This window comes from Gallus gallus, chromosome Z (assembly GCF_016699485.2).
Source record: "Gallus gallus isolate bGalGal1 chromosome Z, bGalGal1.mat.broiler.GRCg7b, whole genome shotgun sequence".
Lineage (NCBI taxonomy): Eukaryota > Metazoa > Chordata > Aves > Galliformes > Phasianidae > Gallus > Gallus gallus.
Window position 1 is genome coordinate 1,411,229 of NC_052572.1, and position 20,546 is coordinate 1,431,774.

Genomic DNA, 20,546 nt, shown 5'->3' on the forward strand with positions numbered 1-20,546 from the left:
ACGTTCCAGCGCTCGGCCTGTCCTTGGGGGCGGCTCCTCGCGGTATCGCTGCCGGCAGCAGAGCACTGGCGTAGAAAGCGCCGAGCTGGCTTGTGGGAGCGGTCAGCCTCTTTAAGCAGGAAGTCCTGCCCTGTCGTCTCTCACGTTCTGCGTCACTTCCGTGGGCTGGGGCCACGTGACGCTCACTCCGCCTCTGACTGGGTGGAGCCACCGCGCGCATCCGCCGGAAGTAGAGGGCGGACTGCTTCCGGTGCGGCTGCAGCAGGGTGGCTGAGGTAAGCGCTGTGTTCCTTCGGGTTTTGCTGCCGGCCCGGTTCAGGTGGAGGTCCCTGCCGCTGCTCTTCCGCGTACCCCTCCAGCCGGGTGAAATCCGTGCCGGAGGTGGGAGCTGTTTGTTTCAGCGCCCATTGGAGCCGAGCTTCGCTCGTTCTGGGGCTCTCCGGCTGTTGTGTTTGTGCCCCGAGGGAAAACGCAGGCGGCGGCGGCTCAGCGATTTAACGGAACCGGGCAGATTGTAGGAGCTTCCCGGCCTGAGGGCCGGTAGCGACACAGCGCAGGGCAGCGTTGCACGAGCGAGCAGGTTGTCCTTTTTCCGGAAGATAAAGCTTTTTTGTGTGTCTTTCTTTTTTTGTTTGTTTTGTTTTGTTTCCATAAGAATAGTTCAATAATAATGGATTTAAAGGTGGGAAACAAAGACCAAATGCGTTTAAATGTGCCATGTCATGCTTGTTCTCTCCACTGACTCGTATGTGGGTGGTTTAGGACTAACAAAAGCGTGTTTGACAGAGTAGTAAGCTTACTGTTACAATTTCACCCTTTGCCACTTCATTATCTTTTCCTAAAAATGAATTGCCTGCGAGCGAGGCAGCAAGGCATTGTGAAAGCATAGAATAAACTTTGGAGCAATATTCAAATATTTTAGGGCTGTTTTAGTTCCCGTGGCTTTCTTCTGCATCTGACAGAGCTATCATCTGTCTGCCTGCAAAGTGGCTGTGCAGACACTTGGTGTTGTCTCATGAAGGCAGCCTGTTGTCATTCTTCAACAGGTGGATAATTCCTCAGGGTTTCACAGGAGATTTGATATGGAGGAAGTCAGGCACCGAGTGCAGAAGGCTTTTCAGATGGCTTTAGTGGGTTGCCTCGTGAGTATTTTTTCAGTGTAAGATTCCCATCTGGCTTCAGAGGCCATCAGCTCCTGTACTGTTACACTGGAAGAGGGCAGAACTGTCAGTGGAAGCTATCAACTGGAAGCTGATGTTCTGCTGTTTCACAGGGCCTGCCTGGGGCTACAGTGGTATAATTTGAAAAGAGTAAAGAATGTCCCAAGTGAGGGTATGCAGCTTCATGTAAGGATTGTGGAAAGTTTTTGTTGCGTGTTTTAATGTAAGAATTCAGGTGTTGGCAGCCAAGAAAGAGAAATGTGAAGGGCAGAGCTGCACTGTGCAACAGAGCATAGCGTAACTGGTACCTCACCACCACAGAAAGGGATGGTTCTCATTCTACTTAAGCAGTTCCTTTCCCAGCAGCACCTTTCTGCCCTTGCACTTTGGTTTTTGGTTTTCTACTTTGTTCATTACAGACTTTGGGCTGCTGTTTTTGATAATCACTCCCAAAATCACAGGTTTTGGGAGAAAAGGGATTCTTAATTTTCTAATAGTTTGGCAAATTGTACTCAATTGGTGTGAGATTAAGTGAGTCCTTGTCCAGTGCAGATGGAAGAAAGTAGCACATATTCTCCACAGATCCTGGCTTTTTTTTGGCTGATTGAAGCAAAAAGTTTGATTTTCTGAATGCATTTTTCTGACTTTGAGCTGTGGGGATGACTGATTGACAAAAAAGAGCAAAGACTGCTACCAGAACATCAAGAGTGTTGCCCTTATTGTCCCTGAGGACTTCATAGCATTGGGACCTATAGCTGCTCTCAGCTTAGGGAATAACATCAGCATTTTGGAACTTTAAAAATCTGCCTTTAAGAAATCTTTTCTCCTTAAACATTAACTGCAATCCTTTCTCAAGACTTTGTTTTTTTTTTTTGTTTTCTGAACTGGAGGCATATAAAAACTGTAAACTTTTTTGTTTTTCAGCTTTGCCACAGAAAAAGAGGAAGCCATGGTGTGCATCCCTTGTATTGTCATTCCGGTTCTTCTTTGGGTCTACAAGAAATTCCTTGAGCCCTACATCTATCCCGTTATTGCTCCTTTCATTAAGCGTGTGTGGTCCAAGAGAGCTGTGCAAGAAACAGCCACCAAACAAGGCCAAGGAGGCAGTGCTGGAAATCCACAGGCACCTTCAGCCGTGCAGAGAGATAAGGGGGATGAATCTGGAACTTACAAGGTAAGATTAATGCACTTAGCTAGTGAGGGAATCTCCAGATAGAGCAGCAGTGGGCACCACAGGAACTGGGAGTTTTCAGTGAAGCTTTTGTGGCTATTTACTTCTGAAAAGGAGCTGTCAGCACCGAGCTGGTTGGAAATAGCAGTTTCTCCCAGGCAGCGTCTGGAAGGTTTTGGAAGGACAGGAATTGCACCTGTGTTCTGAGAAAGCTTGAAGACAGTACTCTGGCTGTTCTTTTGGAGAAGCAGGAAGCAAAGTGATTAATAAATCATACCCGATGCATGAAGCAGATTATAAAGAGTAACTATTCTGCTAACTCTGCCACTCATAACGGGATAAAATGTTCCGTGTATTGAAACTGTGCATTTACTGCGTATGTCTTGTAACAAAAACCAGAGCTTTTGAGAGCTTTGCCCTCATCCTCCGCCTCAAACAATTGCATGTGAATCTGAAGAAATTCCATCACTTTGGTTCTTAGGGCACATTCTGTGTGAGTCTTCCCTGGCTGTGCTTATAAAAGTCATTTTCATCACCAAATATTACTGTCCTGGGTATAAAGATGTTTTTTTGACATCTCATTTTAAAGATGTTGTTTTTTATTTGCAGTTTGAGAGCAATGGGGTTGCAAATGGAATTGCTGCGAAGGGATCAACAGAAGTGTCTGACAAGAAAGCAGATTAGAGGAATTCATTCCTACGGATTTCATTCCCCTGTGTCCAACATGAACTGGTGATTGCTATTTCTCACACTGAGACTTTGTTCTTTGCACATTTCAGCTGAATAAAACCCCTTACCACTCACAGGAGAGGATCTCTTTTGCCACTAAAATGGCAGCTAGCAAATTTCTTATATGAAATGTTTGAAAACTGCGTTAAGTTATTCTTTGTTTTCCTCGCTGGAGCCACTTTGCATCTATAATCTATTTGACATGATTAGAGATTAGATTAAATAGTTTGTGGATAAGTCTAGCTAAATGTGTTGCTTCTTAGTTTTGCTCGCTGTGAGTGCAGTACTTCAGGCTTCCACTTGAAAACTGTAACCTTGGCCTAGTTAAAGAACTATTGTGGCAATATAAATATTATAGTCAAAATCATGAAGAGTAGAGCCTGCCATGTGAAATTTGTGGATGAGCTAAAGGAGTTATGCTGTGTGCAAAATTTACTTAGCTTACTAGAAATAGAAGGTCTCGATTTGATATTTTCACTCATTTTTCTTTAACGTTCCCCCTTTCTTTCCTAAAAAGAATCAACAAAGACATGATGCAAGAGAATTGCTGCTTTATATTCTGTTGCAGTGGTTTCAAATGATACATGTCTATCTTCAAGAAAAAAAGACTAAAATATCTTTCAACATGCTTGTGTAATTTGAATTATAATAAAGCAGGACTTTATTTAACAATTGGTTGCTTCCTACAGTTGTTTTTAGGCTTCTTTAGAATAAATGTCTATAGCAGAAACAAAGTCTTTGAAAGCCTTTAGACAGTCAGCAGACTGAGGGTGGTCATAAAACTACTGACTGCAGGATAAAGGAAGTGATCCAGCTCTGCCTCCTCCTGGGAAGATGTGTTCTGGTTCTGAATCGTGTCCCAAAATGGTACCTTTGTGCTTAATAGGAATAAAAGTTACAATTCCTGCTTTGTCCTCTCTGCCAAACCAGAGGACTATCTAAAAGATTAAAACAAAACAAAACGAAAAGCAACCCCAAACCAGCCATTCCTGCAATTGGGATTGCTGCTTATCATTTTCTCAGAAGTCTTACGGTTGTACATCTTTATAGAGGGATGTTTTGTGGATAGTACCTTCAGTGTATTATGATAGCAAGAAAAGCTGATGAATGTATTTGTGTTCATTCAGGAATTATTGCATATAGAGAGGCTGTGCACTGGAGTGCTGAGAGGCATCTTACTGCCCTGCAGCTGTCACTGAGGTCCTGGCTCATTCTTGAGCTGTGATCTCTTCTGCCAGGGAGATATTCACTCGATGGCTGTCAGCTGCCTCTGCAAGAGGTGTGTTGCTTCCTACCACTGCTCAGATTTTGTCAGGGCATGTGTGGATCAGCCTGCAGTATTCACAGCTGGATGCTGGACCATGGTTGTTCTGTTATCCTTGCAATAAGTTCAATCATAGAAAATTCCTTTTAATCATAGAATTTACAATGTAAGACATAATGCTGCTCAATCTCCCTTTCTATTAGGAGGCGAATTTTGTATTATTTAATCAGCTTTCTCATTTCCCTTGGAGCGTAAGCCCCCACAGCTACATCTTTCACAGGCACACCTTTCTCCTGGATTACTGCAGTTCTTCTTGTGATAGAGAAACTGATTCTATTATTCTGTGGCGTAATTTGTGCAATAAAAGATAATGCATTCCCGTAACCTCTCACGGATGTGCTGTGTAATACCTTCACCTCTAACAAAAAGTGCCAGAGCTGTGCTTGGGCTCCTCACGTTGTGCAGGAGGGAGCTGTGAAATCTTCTTCCCTCGTTTGTTAGCTCTCTTTTCTTTTTTCCTACTGAAATGACACTTTGAGGTGATTGAATGGGCCCTCTAGCTGTGTGCAAGCAGCTGCTGACAGGGCCAGCCAAAAAGTAACTGCAGGAAGCAAAGTAGAACTGAAGGTCCTGGCAGAGGCTTGCACTGCAAATCTGGTTCTATTCTTTTCCAAGATTAGGTTTGTGATCCTGCTGCAGTGTCAATAAACAACAAGAAAAGCAAGAATCATTTTAAAAAAGCAGATGGAAGAAAGAAGCTGCCTGAAGGTAGGCAGGTCTGCAGGAGATCTTGTGCTGCAGTGCAAAGAATGTACAAAGCTGCGCTTAAGAACGAAAAAGAGCCGAAAAACTACAGAAGCCCTTTTATGATTGTAAAATACGTACAACGAAAATCAGAACGTTCTGCCGTTGGTTAGAAGCTGGCGGACTACGCTTCCCGGCGTGCCCCGCGGCCCTCCCGCCCGGCGGACTACGTTTCCCGGCGTGCCGCGCGGCCCCCCCCCACCCTCGCGCATGCGCAGCGCCGCAGTGCTGGCGACGTGGAAGGCCGCAGGCGGGCGGCAGCCGCGCGTGTGCGCCTGCGTGAGGCGGGGGGCGGCGGGCAGCGCCCCCACGGCGCGCGGTGAGTGCGTGTCCGTTGCAGCCATTGGAGCGGCGGTTCCTCACACGGTAAGCGCGGCCTCAGCGCGCGGCCAAGCGCAGCGGGCAGCGCTCCCGGGCCTTAACGGGGGGCGGAGCCCGGCGCTCGGCTGCGTCTTCCTCGGCGTTAAAGCCTCCGGGCCCGGGGCACGCCGTGGTGTTTGGGGGGGGGGGAGGGGGGGGTTGGCCGTCGTGTCCCGCGGGATGGTAGCGCTTCCCCGAGCGGGGCCGGCTCGGTCCGCTCCTGTCAGCGACGGCAGCGCGCAGCGCCGCGTCCGGCCGCGAGGCTGTGCCCGCTCCGTGGGGCACTGTGACTTCCCGTCCCGCGGGGAGCCTCGGGTTGTCACAGCCCCCAAAGGACGCGGAGAGCGGCCGCAGCCCCGAGGGGTTCTGTGCGGGACGCTGAGCTCCTGAGTGCCGCTGAAAACAAAGAGAGGGGCTTGCACGTGCGTTTCTCACACTTGCAGTGATGTGTGTTAGTAATGGGAAAGTGGGATGGGTCACTCTGGAGGAGAGGAGGTGCAGGGGGGGCCTCATCGCTCCTGAGATCGGCCTGTCAGTGTCAAAAGAGGAATAGGAAAGAAGGGCGCAGACTGTTTATGAGGGTCTGTTGTGACAGGACAACGGGAACGGTTTCAAACTAAAAGAAGGGAGATTTAGATTGGGTATAAAGAAGCAATTCTTCACCCAGCGGGCAGTGAGGCCCTGGCACAGGCTGCCCATAGAGGTGGTGCTGCCCCATCCCTGCAGACAGCCAAGGTCGGGCTGGATGTGCTCTGAGCACTGATGGAGCTGTGGGTATCCCTGTGCGCTGCAGGGAGTGGGACCTGATGGCCTTTAAGGGTCCCTTCCAACTCAGACCATTCTGCGATCTATAGAAGTACAGGGCTACTACTCTTCCCTGTGTTGAATGCTGAGGGGTGCAAACAGTCTCCTGGGTCACTGAGTCTAATGTTAAAGGCCGCCGTGTAGTGTAATTCCTAATTTTACCGATTTCTAAGTAAAAAGCAGTGAAATTGCACCAGAGATTTTAAATTAAAAATTGTTGTTGCTGCTTGGATTGCAGAGAGCTGAGGAAGGCGTTGCTTTGTGCTCTCCGTGGGCTGGAATCCACACAGCTGGAGTGGCTGTCAGCTCCCTGCTGCTCTTCCCAGCCCTTGGCAGTCTGAGTTAAACTCGGTAGGAAAGTATATAATGCAAGTGAATATGGAAGATAGATGGCTTTGATGCTTCCAATGATGTTATCACATGAAAAGGAAGATCCCAGGCTGTTCTTAGTGTGCTAATGACTGACAGTTGGGCTTGCAGGGTTATTAAGTCGCATGTCTTTTTGTGCAAAGGACGTATTAAAAGCAAGAAATGCTGTTTGGTGGCTGAAGAACCATGAAGAGGATGGATATTTCTCCCAAGTGTGTTCTCTGCAGCAGGAAGCCTATTGTACCTGATAGTAATTGCACAGCTTGCCAAGTGGCTTCATTTGCACTCACCCTTTGCGAAACATAAAAGGTAGATGAATTGGGAGAGACATCATGGCAGCCTAAGGCTGTTTAACTGTGCTTCAGAAAGCTGTAGTTTTCTGTTTTCCTTTGTAATAAAGCTTATTTCTGGTTGCTGGAGATCCTGTCAATGCTTATTTACCTTTACAGGGTGGAGGAAAGCTCTGACGTTTCATCACCTCCTTAACAAAAGGTGTTTGTTGGGTTCGTGTCCTGTCAGCAGAGTTCCCTCTAAGTTCCTGCCTGCTGTTTGCCTCCTGTGACATGCAGTGACTGAGGGGAGAGAAGGCAAACAAGGTGAATTAGTGAGTGCTAATACAAGGGCTGGTGCTTGGAAATAGGATAGTTTTGACTTTGGGTCCTGAAAGCAGTGGTAGAAGGGCATGCTGCCTTAGAACGTGCGTCACGTGCACAAACATGTATGTGCTTCTTGCTGCCCAGTGCCGTAATGTAACTTTGTGAATGTTTCTTTAGACTCTGTTTTCTTCTGTCTTTTCCCCCTGAATGCTGATTACTAATGGATACTTAGGTTTTGTGTCATTTTTTGGCCAAGAGCTACAGGTCCTGCTGGCTGGTGCTTCTGTATTGAAAAATGGTTGTAGGTTCTTGAGTTGGCACTGAGAAATTACATAAGCCGTGCATCTCTGTGTCACTTATAGAATGTACATTTTCCTTTTTTTGTGCACCACCTTGTCTAGCTGTGAGCAGAAGGGCTGTCCTGGAGGTGGGATGGGAAGGAGCAGCTTGTGCTCCTTGGAATATGGAGACTGACTCCCACGGAAGACACGTGTGGAAGATGAACTGGAGCAGAAGGCGTAGAGTTGTCCTTATCTTTCAGCTGCTCCCCTGTGAGGGCGTATTTTGCTGGCAGCAAATCCATCAGGATGCATTGCTTCTGCTGCTGTGCAAGACTCCTCAGCTTCAGTGTGACCTGTAGGGATCACACCATGTCACGGCAGTGCTGCCTGCTCTGGGCTGCTGCTGCAAAACAGCGTGGACACTAGGTTGAATTGCAGAATAGGAGGAGCAAAAAGGATGCTGTGTTTGTTTGTCTACAGGAGAAAACAGCGGACAACTCAGATGAGTAATCTTGAATTCTTTGAGAGCAGAACTGAGGATGTTTTGGAGTCTGAAAAGGAGTGGGAGGAAGAGAAATGGAGAGTGGCTGATATCTGGGCATCTCTGCCTGGGATTAGGGAAAGGAACACCCCCATGTGGGTGTAGGGAAGCTGTGGGGGCAGCCACGAGTCAGTACTGTGGGAAAGAGATGAGCAGAAGCAGTTTCTTGGGGAACTCAGGTAGGGGAAGCACTGATAGCAGTGCTGTGATGGCATTTGTTCATTGGCAGGCATTGAGGTGTGGCTGAAGCATCTCTGCTCTTTTGTTTTTTTACTTTTTAACATACGTTGAAATAAGAACATATTTTCATGCCTTTTGTGATTAAAAACAGAAAAATGTCTTAAATTCTGAAGGTTGCAAAGACATATTTTTTTGCAGTTGCTTTTAGAGGCATAAGTTCTCGCTGTAGTGTGTTTGTGCATCACCAATCTCATTTAGCAGGGATTCTTCCCCCAAACTGTTCCCTGAGCTGTGTGATACAGTGAGTGCATAACACATCAAGCAGGGGCAGAAACATCTGTGTGAAGGGAGCTTTGTCACTTTGCTGTCTCTTGCTTTCAGATAATGAATACTTTGGAGAAGTAAGCTGTAAATTGAATTGTCAGATTACTTTCTGCTTGCTGGGCTTCTCTTTTCCTAGGAGTGAGCGGAAAACAGGAGGTTGTACTGCTAAGAGAAACTGCAGTTTATCTGCTGGAATTCACGTTTTCTGCCTTTACAGCATCAGCATTGATTTCTGCAGTTGGGATCGGTCAGTCCTTTGTCAGTGCATCTGAAGCTTTGGATGTGCATTACCAAACAAGTTTCCCCCTGGCAGCAGCTGGCTGGCACACTGAGACGTGGGGACCCTTGTGGTACTTGTGGCAGCAGGCAGTGGAAGAAGCAGGTGATATCATTTCTTAGTCAGATGTTTTTGTTTGGAGCATTTCACATCCCAGAGCTCTGTGTGACTGTGTACTGAGAACAGGAACAACATTTCTGACTCCACGAAGGCTTTGCAGTCCTTGATGTGTGCTGCAGTTGGGAATGGGCTCAGTGAGGAGGAGTGCAGGTGGGTGAGGATGCAAGCAGTGCGTGTGTGTGCCTGCCCAGCTCAGCTGGGACTGATGTGACCTCCTGCCTTTGGCTTGATGGTCTCCCTTGCAATGTTCCTGGAGGTGCAGAAGTGTTTTGCTGAGAGCAGAAAGCTGGGATTCTTAAAGACAGCCAACAAAGCAGGGCTTCAGTCTTACTGGAACTTTGCTCTTCTAATAGAGCTGAATGAAACGCATTCAGCAGACATTCCCAGGAGCAAACTCGAGGGCTGTGCTTCTGCTTCAGGCTTTCATTGTCCGTTGCCATCAGCTTTCAGGCTGCTCACTGAGAAATGGGATTGTCCTGGAGATTAGGAAATACCCAAGTAAGGATGAGTTTGCAGGTTTTGAAGGTTAAACCTTTCAGTGGAGGTTGTCTCTCGGGTGTAACTGATGCATGTTTGGACTTTGTTACTTGTGGGTGCCATCTCTGCTCTTTGGTTTTGCAGATGATTGTTGTGTATGATGCTTAGTCCACAAAGTATTGGATTGCAAATACTGCTGGAATATGAATGACTATGAGAGAATTAAATATACTGTGTGGGTAGCAGACTTCAGATATTGGAGCTAATTAATACCTTCTGGTAATGTCTTCTGCTCCTAGGATGTTTTATTCTAGGATTATATGGGACATTTGAATGGCTGTGTGTATGTTGATATTTGTGTCTCTGTATGTGTATACATGTATTTTCAGGCCGTCTGCAGGTTCAGCCTAACAACCATGTGGGGGACAGTTGTGGAAAGGGGAACTGCTTTGCTGTAAGCTGGCTTTACTGGGTGGATTAGTGAAACGTGAACATTGGAGACCAGTAGGAGGCTTAGTGGAACTTTAACTACTGCAGTAACATTATTTAAACAGAAGACTTTGAGGGTGTGACAAGCTTGCTGCAAGTTCAACAGTACAGGTTACCTCAAGTTATGCTTGCAAGCTGTTGTTGTGTTTGAGATTGTGCTTTGGTGGCAGGTGTTTGTGTGTGTGAAAGAAGAGGCTGGGAGCACTGCAGAACTCTGGCTGATGGTTGGCCAAAGCTGTGAAGCACGTGAGTCCTTGACAGTCTAAGAAGCCTGAGGATATGCCGTTGGATGGCTGTCCTGCAAGTCCATTTTGCCTCCTACTGCAGCATGCATATTGCTCTTACCAGGAGGATTTGGTTTGCAGAGTCATGACCAGATGCTGTATGTACAGCTGAATTGCTTTTAACCTGAAGAGGAAAAATGAGATTCTTGTAAACATGGTTAATAATTAATATCAAAGTCTTTTAGAAGGGACAGTGAATTCAAGATCTATGCCTGCCCCCATCTATTTGAGGCTGAAATAGGTCCTGACGTGCAAGGCACTCTCTTGTGTTTGGTCTGAAGCAGCTGCTCCTGCATGCTGGGGCCATGTCCTGTGGCCAAACAGATGTTGCATGTAATAGAGCACAGCTCACATGGAGTGGGTTGAGTCTTTGGGGATGTTCATAGCTTCTTGAGGAGAGAAGAGTTCTTGGTAGTGGTGATACTGCTGCATTAAACTAAATGACTTGCTAATAAATTTCTGAGTTTTTTTTTTTTTAAGCAAACAGTTAGATTGCTCTGCCTTAAAATGCAATCAGATTTTTTTTCAGTGACCCATGAATTTGATTGGAGTATTCGGAGGGGAAAAAAGTAGATTTGCTAAGTAACCTATTGGTGTGGTTGGGACTGACTTCTCTGAGGCGAAAGGGCTGTCCTTTCACCTGTGGGTGTTCCTTGTGGCTCTGCTCCTGCGATGCAATAGGAGTCTGCTTAGCCTGGAATTCTAAGGTGAGGTTGGAACTGAGGACCTGCAGAGCAGCCTTTCTGTACAAAAGTGGCTGTTCCTGAGGTCAGGTTTGGGGAAAATCCCTGGTAAAAGAGGATGAGATAAATTCTAAAATTCCTGTTTTCCAAACAGTGCCCAGCCTTCCTTCTGTTTGAAAGAGGTCAGCCAGGCTCTGGGGGTGAGGGAGAGCTCACGAGGTACAGTAGGCAGCAAATCACCATGTTATTTGAATGGGTGTGCCAGGGCCAAGAGCTTTCTTGGAATCATAGCACAGCATAGGTTGGATGGGACCTTAAAGATCACCTGGTTCCAACCCCTGGCCACGGGCTGCTTGCCAACCACCAGCTCAGGCTGCCCAGCGCCCCATCCTACCTGGCCTTGCAGCCTCCAGAGATGGGGCATCCACAGCCCCTCTGGGCAGCTGTGCCAGCACTCACCACCCTCTGAGTAAAAAATGTCTCTCTAACATCTGACCTAAATCTCCCTTTTTTTTTTTTTTTTCCCCCTTGTATTGTCACTATCAGACCATCTAAACGTCAGTCCCCCTTTTGTGCTCAGAGGCCACAGTGAGCTCTTCCTGAAGACTTTTCTTCTCCAGGCTGAACAAGCCCAACTCCCTCAACCTTTCTTCACAGGGGAGGTGCTCCAGCCCTCTGATCATCTTAGTGGACCCCAGCGTTGCTGGTTTCTGTAGCAGCTGGACGTTTGCAACCCAGGGGCAGCAGGGCTAAGATGTCTGTGTACAACCCAAACCCCAGTTCCTGAGCCTCAGTTCTTCTACGTACAAATGACAATCCAATATCCTCATATATTACTCGCATTTATTTCTCTAACAGTCGATCCTCTAGCTTTAGTCTTCACTGACTTGATTTCAGAATTCATGCACACTGTGACTTGTGTGGGTTTTTTTTTCTTTTTAAGTGGCAAAATTTGTATTCAAGTGAGATGCATTCATCCTGTTCTGAGTAAACTCCCAGCCTAAGTTTGGAAATCTTCGTTAACTAATTACATCTTACAATCCCTCAGTGCTTCTCTGCAGACTTCACTTAGAATTTCACTTTGTGCATGTGGTCGCTGTGACAAAATTGCTTCTGCAGAGGATGCAGATAGGTCTCATTTACAAAAAGCTTTAAAGACTCTTTTGAGGTCCAAGGGTTATTGGTATAGTTTGTTTTTGCCTAAACATTTTTCCTTATTTTTGTAGGATTTCACCTGCTAAAGAACATGTCTTTATTTCCTAATACCCTTCCATATTCTGCTGTTTGTGCTAGCATTTTGTTTGTGACATCTTTGAATACCGTGGATTTGCACTAAGCCTCTAATACAAGATGTTCAGATTACAGCCATCTTGGAGTCTAGCATTGCAGATTGTGGTTGCATCGTTCATCGTTCTTAGTTTTCCTCATTTTTATGCTACAAGAATGGTCTTTTCTGGAAGCAGAGGCCTCTGAAGATGAGGCAAACAAGCTAAAGTGATACTTCAAATAGATCCTGTACCTTTGTTGAAACAAGTCAGGAGTTTCCTCTAGGAGATAGCTTGCATCTTCGAATAGAACTGCTCCTGTTTTTACTACTTAAGCAGGCTCAGGCATGAGGCTTTTAGTTTACCCTGTAATACTGTGCTTTACCTCTTGGTGGGGATGGTGGGAAAACTTGTGCTTTTTCCAAGTTATTGGTCGCAGTTATGTGTTCTCAAAATGTGGATGATTATTAAAGCTAATATCCTGGAAAGATAGGAGTGTCGCTGGCATGTGAGATCTGTATATTCCTTATTTGTACCAAGGGATTGTACCAAAAATGTTTCTTTTCTTTTTTTTCCTTAAAGAAATGAAAGTTTAGAACGTGATTTGCCAGACAGCGAGGATGGGAGCAAATAGCAGCAGCATCAGTGAGCTTCCAGACAATGAGTACTTGAAGAAGTTATCAGGAGCAGAGCCCATCTCTGAGAATGACCCCTTCTGGAATCAGCTGCTGTCCTTCAGCTTCACCACTCCCACAAACAGGTATGGAGGTGGTGTTAGTTGGGTAACTAAACCTTGGTATCGTAGCCATAGAAGTGACAAGTCTGAAAGCAAGTTAGTTGTTTTGCATTATTCCTGTTTGAGATAGCAGGGGAGTAAATGCCTGTGTAAACTGGACCGTTATTTCTGGTTTTGAAATCTCTTACCACCATGTTCTCTTTTTTGGGTTCCTTTCTTGCTTGTAATTGCCGTAATTGCTATTAATTCCCTCTAGCTGCTAGAAAAAATCAGCAATAGAGTTTGTAATGCTTAAGGGGATGTGAATATGTGTATGTATTTGATTTTTTGGAATTTTGTTTGTTTGTTTTGAAGTGGCCTTTCCTGAGTAAGCCGCTTTTTCTGCAGTTGTTGAAGAACCTAATGCCAGTTCTATTGTCATTCTTCAATTCTGGTTTGTTCACGCTCATGTCAAAATAAATGTTAATCAGATATTTTTTGGAAGAAGGAGAAAAACTGACACAAAGTAATGAATACCGTGAGCTCCTGAGAATTTAATACAAATTAGTGGTTGAATACAGCTTCTAGTGAGGTATGGCTCACATGTGGTGAGATACTTCTGTGCACTGCCTGGAATGCTGCTCGCAGTGGCTTCTGAAAGACAAAGAACCACGTTTATTTTCACAGCAACTAGGAAAATTGGTAGATAATCTACCTGGCTTGTATTACTGTGCCTGTAAGCTGAAGTTCAGACACTTGGGAGGGCAGATGGCTAAGGTGAAAACCTCTGTTTTTGTAGTGATTGAGGAGGAGGAAGGATTTTGGCTTCTGCTTGGAGAGAATAGCCAGCAGTTAACAGCAGAAGAGCAAAGGGTTGTAGAGCTTGCAAAGGGCGGTACCCATTTGGCATTAGGTGAGGGAACAGTGGTTTTTTTCGATGTTCTCTGAGAAAGCAAGAATTCTGGTTGCAAGAGGACTGTAAACACAGTGGAAAATATTGTAAGTCATGTCCTGCTGTGTTTGGTTTTTTAGTTGTATATATCAAACAGCAGCAATTTATTTTGATTGTTCTGCTGCCCCTTTCCCTTACAAAGTAAAGGACTGTTTCACAGCTTGATTTGGAGCTTTTGATATGCCTATTTCATGCTGCCAGATTCAGTGCAGAGTGGGCTTGTTTAAAAATAAAATTAAAAAATACATACTTAAAAAAAAATAAAATACCCAAGTCTATCCAAAAGCAGGCTGAAAACTTAATTAGCTGAACGCCAGATGGTGCTCTTGCCTGGGAGCCAGAAGGGTTCTATTTTTAGAGGCCTCCTTTGTGCAGTGTAATTGAAAGGAAGCTGAAATTTCCCATTAAGTTGCATCTACCTGAGAGAACGGTTTGACAAATGATGTCAAATGATGTTGGCTGCACAGCACCCTCAGCCGTTGTCTAAATCAGATAACCTTGCCTGCGGGAGCAGAACAATAGAGGTCAATGTTCATTTTAGAGATGGAAAGCTTGCGGAGTATCAAGTTAACGCTGTTTGTTTTAATGAGGCTTGAGTGGAGGTCATACGTTTGACAGGAGCAAGGTGCTGGTTTTTGGCAGTTATGGAAAGGAGCCAGTTTTCACTTGTCAAGACAGAATTTCAAGGTTTTTTTTTCCTCTTTGTGATTGACACTTTTTACACTAGGCTGTTGTAAGGTGAGTGTTTATAGTAGGCGATGGTTTGCAAGTGCTGTTGTGAGCCATATAAGTGCAGTGTTGTCTTCATGGAGGTAGAGCAAAAGACCTTATTTCCTCATCTTTTTGCAGAGATGGGACTGACACAATCCCCAGGTAGAACAGGACCATGTTCTCTGGATGCTTCTTTGGAAGTTGGTTCGTTCTATGTATGGCAGCGCTGTAGGGAAAGAGGAAGAGGAAAAATACAAAAAGAGAAGGCAGTGGAGAAATAAATCTTTTTATTGGACCTAACACTTCTTGGGTGTGTTGTAGTGCTGCAAAGTTTTGGCATCTGTTAGCTTCCCTGTGTGTTGTAGTGTGTATCAGATTTTCAAGTGGCATTTATAGGATAATACAGTTTTTGAGGGATTTATTTTCCTCACCAGGGAAGAAAAGATGTAATGACTTGCAGTATGTGTTTAGATGGGTTTGTAGTGACAGTCTGTATGTAAAATGTTCTTACTGCTTGCTGTGCTGGGGTGTTTTAAAGCAGTAATCACTGCCAATGTAAAAGCTGTGTTTTCAGAGTCAGAATCACTTAGATTGGAAAAAACCTTCAAGGTCATCAGGTCCAGCCATCAGCCTGACCTGCAGAATCCCATCACTAAGTCGTGTCTTTGTGCCACAAGAGTCTTGATGCCTTTAAAATACAGCTAGATGAAAATACTTTCTTTAAAGAATTCTGTGCTGTCAGGAAGCAAATTTCACCTTTAATGACAGTTCTGTCGAAGTCTGGGAGTATTCCCTCAACTTAAGAGAGCAAATTTTTGCTTTAATGAAGGACTTTGAAAATGCTGGCTAACAGATCAGAGAAGAAGAGGGCATTCCTGTGAAGCCTTGAACTTTTTCCTCAAGTATGAGGGAAGTAATCCTGCGCCTCACATTCATCTGGATCTAAGTCATTCCCTTTCTTTTCTGAAAGGCTGTTCCCTCCATGTACTCCGTGGGATCCCCCCGTGGTCACTTCATTGTGATTAAGTGTAATGTGTTCAAAAGGATCAATTTAAATGCATTTTAAGTGTTATTGTCCCAAATAGTGAGCTTCAGAGCATGTAACAAAGCAATCCCTTTCTTTGGATGTGGAGTTTTCAGAGAGAGTTAGTACTTGCTTGAGCTTCACTCCATTCATATTCTTGCTGAAAAAGCTGAATGCTACCAATGCTGCTATATGGATTAATGCAAGGAGGGATGCTTTAGTGTTAGGCTTCCAGTTCTGTGTTTATTCGTTAAACAAATGCCATCTCCACATCTCTTTTTGTGATCAGTCCTCGGAGGTGTAATAGTTACAGCATTCATTCTATTGGATTTCAGAACACTTCTTCCCTCTGTGCATGTTTTGGGGTGGTGTTCTGCTGCAGTATGCTCTTACTGAGTGTTTCTATTCCTTGAGTTGAGTGGATGCTGTTGCCTAGTAATTGGGGTGGCAAAGTTCAGGTCTGTGTTCTTGTGTGAAGGAGAAGGAGTGGGTTGTTTTTTCTAGGTGTTAAAACTCATTTTTGTTTCGGTAGCAAAAAGAATGGCTCAGATATTGAAAGCTTTGCTGCAGTTCTGAAGGTCTTGCTTGGTTTGGTTATTGATTCTGACAGTTCTTTGAAATTTGAGTATTGTGTGCTTGAATAACTTTAGGGAGGGGAAGAAAGCCCGTGTAAGAATGCTCTAGTATAATACCTTAAGAATTAGGGGAAAAAAATGAACTGTAATTAAGATTAATGTGTACACTTAAGGTTTAAATTCTGGAGCAATTACAGTAATCACTCAGCCTGTATTCTAGAAGTACCAAGCCTCTTTGTATAGTGGAAGGTGGACAGTTTTTGTTGGGTTATGGTTATTTAGTATCTGAGAGCTCTCCAGTGTGTTGGTGTCCATTATAATGTGCACCGTGCTTGTCATTACTCAGAAAGAGTACATCCTGGTGACAGGCAGCCAGATGGACAAATTTAGATGCTTAAAAAAGATATATCTTTGTCTCACCCAGACCTAGCAAATAATGTAGTCAGAAGCTGTTGACAAGGCATTCTGGTTTGGTACCATTTGCTCTTAATTACTGTGCATGTTTTCAGCACTGAAACAAGAGACCACCTTTGAGACTGATTTTAACGTTTTAAAGCACATATCTAAGTATGTTTTCTCTTTCTGAGACTTATGTTTGAAAGAAATTTTTAGAAGAGGAAAAAGGCCAGCATTTGATTTTAGTAAAGCTGATCTTCATAATGTAAAAATGCCTTAACATGCTCGGCTGTAGGTGCAGAGCTGCATGCTGTCAGCCCACTACACAGTAAGTTACTCTGATCCACAGAATAGTTGCAGGCATATTAAAATGTGTTTATTTCTATCTTGAAGTCTCTCCTATTGAAAACGTTTGAAAGAATTCTATCAGTTGCTGTTCCTACCAATATCCTTATCTTTTTGTCTTCTGTCTCAGCTGTTTTTATATTAATCAGGTTACTCATCGGGAAATGTAATCCTAATGCTTAGGAAGCAACAGCAATTTTGGTAATCTAATTATGACAGTATTAAGTTTTGCAGTATTACTATATTACACCTTCCCAACAGGGAAAGATGCTTCTCTGGTGAAAAGCACAGTAATTAAAAGCTTGTAAAGAGAGCTGAAGAATTTTTTTTTTTCAGATTGGTGATTTACAATAAATGTTTCTCATACTGAAGCATATTTCTGCTTGGAGATATTTCTTTTCTTACGTTTAATGACATATCAACTGTACGTCTCCTTCCATGAGTCCTACTCCAGCTTAAAACTAATGGTATTGAGAATGATGTTGGGTGCTGTAGGCTCGCTTGGGTTTTGAGATTGTCCAGGCTATTATTGATTTCGGGTGCAAATTAATGAAAAGAAACATTAACAGGTAATTATATAAAAATTTAGATACAAAAGATGTCTTGGCAAGAGTTGAGGAAGATGAGTCATTAAGTCATTACTATAATAGCTGGGAATGAAAGATGGGAAAGAGGAGAGCTGAAGGAGAAGTAGTGTTACAGTGCTGCTGAGGGCAGAAGGGAGCTCTAGGGCTTGTCTTACCCTATGCCGTGCTGATAGCAGGTCAGCCAGAGCAGGGTGCCCAGGGCTGTGCTGTTTTGGGTTTTAAGCATCCCGAAGGATAAAGCCTTCACAAACTCTAAGTAAGCTGTTCTGGTAATTGATTATCCTCAGAACAAAGTGGTGGTTTTTTTATGTTTCAGTGCAATTGTGTGTATTTCATTGCAGGCTATTTAGAACATATGTAAGTAATTTTTGCTTGAAAGTATATTTAATTTTAAGATTTGAGTGCATTGTGGAGGTGGTTTCTTACATGCTCAGTGTTTGTACCCTGAGGTAGGATGGAGAAAAATTTTGTCTTTTTTCTCGAAGGAGCTGTCCAGCTTTGGCCACTCTTGGATACCATGTCTGCCCACATAAGCTACAGATCTAATCCAGAGATCCTGTGGCAGCTACTGAGGTCTTTCTGGGAACATGAGAACTGAACTGACCAAATCTGCCAAGTTTTGTCTTGTTCTCTGAATTGTGGGTGAACGGGAGAGGACAGTCAGCTAGAGAACTTGAAGAAAAGTCTTCCTACTGCATCCACTCCCTTTAATTTATTCTTTTTAATGCCTACTCTTATTGAGATCATGTGGACTGATATGTGGTTACTACATATTACTGTAATTACAAGATGAGAATATGCAAAAATGTAGGACATTGTCTGGGTGCAAAACTGGATTAGGAAATCCAAAGACATACAGAATCAGTGGGCTATATGTTGTGTATTCCAATGCATTTGTCATTTTGAAAGCATCAAACTTGCTGTGTATCTACTTTCAGTGAATTAGGCTAATGCCTAATTTCAGTGACATCAAACCAAGCATGGCAGCATCGAAGACGCAGAGGTATTACTTGTAACAAGTGGTTCAGTGATGTCTCATTGACCATTCACTTTTGAATATCAATTTCCTGTTTTAGTAGTTGTACTTCAAATGTGTATTGTACTGCTCAGTATCTATGTAAACTAGCTAATGTGTTGTTAAAATGAAGCTCTCCATACTAATATTTTACTGTTTTGTAATGATTTTTCTCTTCAAGTAATGGAACTTGAATTGCTAATGGAACCATTTTTTCCCTTCCCCATAGTGCTGACTTAAAACTTTTGGAAGAAGCGACCGTCTCAGTCTGCAAATCTTTAGGTGAGAAACTGACCTCTTATCTTGTTTCCATCTGGTTGAGCAAAAAAGTTAAGAACATAGATGTACACATCCACATCTTTTGTATACATAACTCTGTATGTGTTCCACTGGTAAGATTAGAATAGTGTCAAGTGCGTATATGTATTCCAAGCATTTAGAAAGTCAGCTTTTCTCTTGTAAAATATGAAATGACTGAAGAGTTTAAAACGAATAACTCCATCCTTGCTACCTGTTTTTCCATCTGCCCTCAAAGATAATTGGTGAGGGAGAAGAATTAACCAGGGGTTAAAGGAAGGAATAATACGAATGTGGTCAGTGATATTACACAGAGGTGGCACGTAGTGGAAACCTGTTTGGTTTCCTGATAGCAAGCTGTTGTGCTCTTTGCAAGCCTTGGAGAGGGAGACATAGAAGCTTCACAGTGGAATATTTTTAATTTAGAACAAAAATTATTTTAGAGAACAATCATGGAGTAGTAAAGCATGTACTGGGAAATCTTAAAAATAGAGTAACAGCTGTTTAGGAAAATGAGTGTCATGCTTTCTACAGAAATATTTAAGGCATTGAAGTTTGTTTTTGTTCTACATAGAGTTTGAACTAAATTGTCTCAACTGACAAATGCTATTTAATTATATTTTTGCAATTTCTCATCTAGTTGAGAAGAATCCTCGAACAGGAAACCTTGGGTCGTTGATTAAAGTCTTTCTTTCTAGAACCAAAGAATTAAAAATATCAGCAGAATGTCAAAAGTAAGTACTGGGAAAAAAGGCAGGTGCACCTTTTCATACTTAAACTTTCCATTTTTTGCTAGCTTTGGAATTATGCTCTACAGGTTAACATAGTTACTGAACAAAGTTAAATTTCCCTTAAGTCATTGTTTGAAATTAGGAAAGTGTCTAATACTTTATCAAGGATAGAGTATGAAAGGTAACTGATAAATGTATTATCTGAACAAAAGAATGTTTATTCTCTCTGCTACATAAGCATCTTTATATGTGAAAATGATGTTCTTTTTAGGTGCCTCCTTGCTGCCGGAACTGCCATGCTTATTATCTGGTGAAGGATGCTGCTCCTTCCTGGATGGCTTCTGCTTATTTAATCCATAAATGCATCAACACAGCTTGATGTGCTGTTGTATGGGCTTCCCAGTGCTTGCTTGTTGGGTCTCAAGGAAATGTAATGAAGCCATAGCCTCCCTGCATTCAGAGTCTCAGTTAATGCTTTAGAGCATTTCAGCTTTTCCTTGCTTCAGCCAGAGGAACTCTTTTGTTAATGTCATGTATCTTGTCATTATTATTTTTAATGCATGTTTTCAAATTGCGTTACTGATTCCTGTTTCTGCTTCCTTTCCAGTCACCTCTTTATTTGGCAGGCTCACAATGCATTGTTTATTATCTGCTGTTTGCTGAAAGTGTTCATCAGTCGAATGTCAGAAGAGGAACTGCAACTTCATTTTACTTATGAGGATAAGACACCTGGCTCATATGGTAGGTATCTTCTACTGAAATTGACTAATACTGATGCTAGATGTGTGTCTTTCCCTCCAGGACACCCTGTGAGATTGAGAGTATGTAGGCAGTACTAAAACTGGCTTTCTTCTTTCGAGTCTGAAATAATTAGGTGTAAACCATCTTCCTTTTTATCTAGCTTATGAAGGAGAATATCTTTAAAGTGTTCTGAGAGTTTTTAGTGACTTGACTATTGTCTTCTGCTAGAATTAAACATTCGTTAACAAACTGCTAGAGCATTATAGGTTCTCGTGGCAA

The 20,546-nt window shown here is 43.4% G+C and overlaps 2 protein-coding genes across 12 annotated transcripts in view; both read left to right on the forward strand.

Annotated features, from left to right (window-relative positions):
- The first annotated feature begins 232 nt into the window (after positions 1-232).
- C18orf32 (C18orf32 homolog) lies at positions 233-3,732 on the forward strand. 2 transcript variants are annotated; one of them, XM_015277400.3, is made up of 3 exons: positions 233-580; positions 2,085-2,334; positions 2,941-3,732. In XM_015277400.3, exons 2-3 carry the CDS (start codon positions 2,110-2,112, stop codon positions 3,013-3,015), a joined length of 300 nt encoding a protein of 99 aa, XP_015132886.1. In that variant the 5' UTR covers positions 233-580; positions 2,085-2,109; the 3' UTR covers positions 3,016-3,732. The 2 variants fall into 2 exon arrangements, with proteins under 2 accessions (XP_015132886.1, XP_424453.3); XM_424453.8 differs by having other exon boundaries at positions 233-275.
- A 1,620-nt stretch (positions 3,733-5,352) lies between these two features.
- Positions 5,353-20,546, forward strand: part of DYM (dymeclin) — a 147,622-nt gene continuing 132,428 nt past the window's right edge. For 2 of the 10 annotated variants that reach the window (XM_046905307.1, XM_046905310.1), the window contains exons 1-6: positions 5,353-5,494; positions 6,531-6,643; positions 12,761-12,938; positions 18,728-18,780; positions 19,436-19,529; positions 20,134-20,267. In XM_046905307.1, coding sequence (XP_046761263.1) covers positions 12,799-12,938; positions 18,728-18,780; positions 19,436-19,529; positions 20,134-20,267 — 421 coding nt within the window. In that variant the 5' untranslated portion in view covers positions 5,353-5,494; positions 6,531-6,643; positions 12,761-12,798. Of the gene's footprint in view, positions 5,495-5,635; positions 5,911-6,530; positions 6,644-6,804; positions 6,971-7,110; positions 7,258-12,760; positions 12,939-18,727; positions 18,781-19,435; positions 19,530-20,133; positions 20,268-20,546 lie in introns of those variants that run through there. The other 8 variants (XM_015277289.4, XM_040655492.2, XM_046905308.1 and 5 more) reach the window with 7 other exon arrangements.

What these genes read in the sequence shown, in the direction of transcription:
- C18orf32 (XM_015277400.3), top strand. Translation starts at nt 2,110, where the DNA reads ATGGTGTGCATCCCTTGTATTGTCATTCCGGTTCTTCTTTGGGTCTAC. An exon ending in ATGAATCTGGAACTTACAAG is followed by an intron (nt 2,335 to 2,940) that starts GTAAGATTAATG and finishes TTTTATTTGCAG; the next exon opens with TTTGAGAGCAATGGGGTTGC.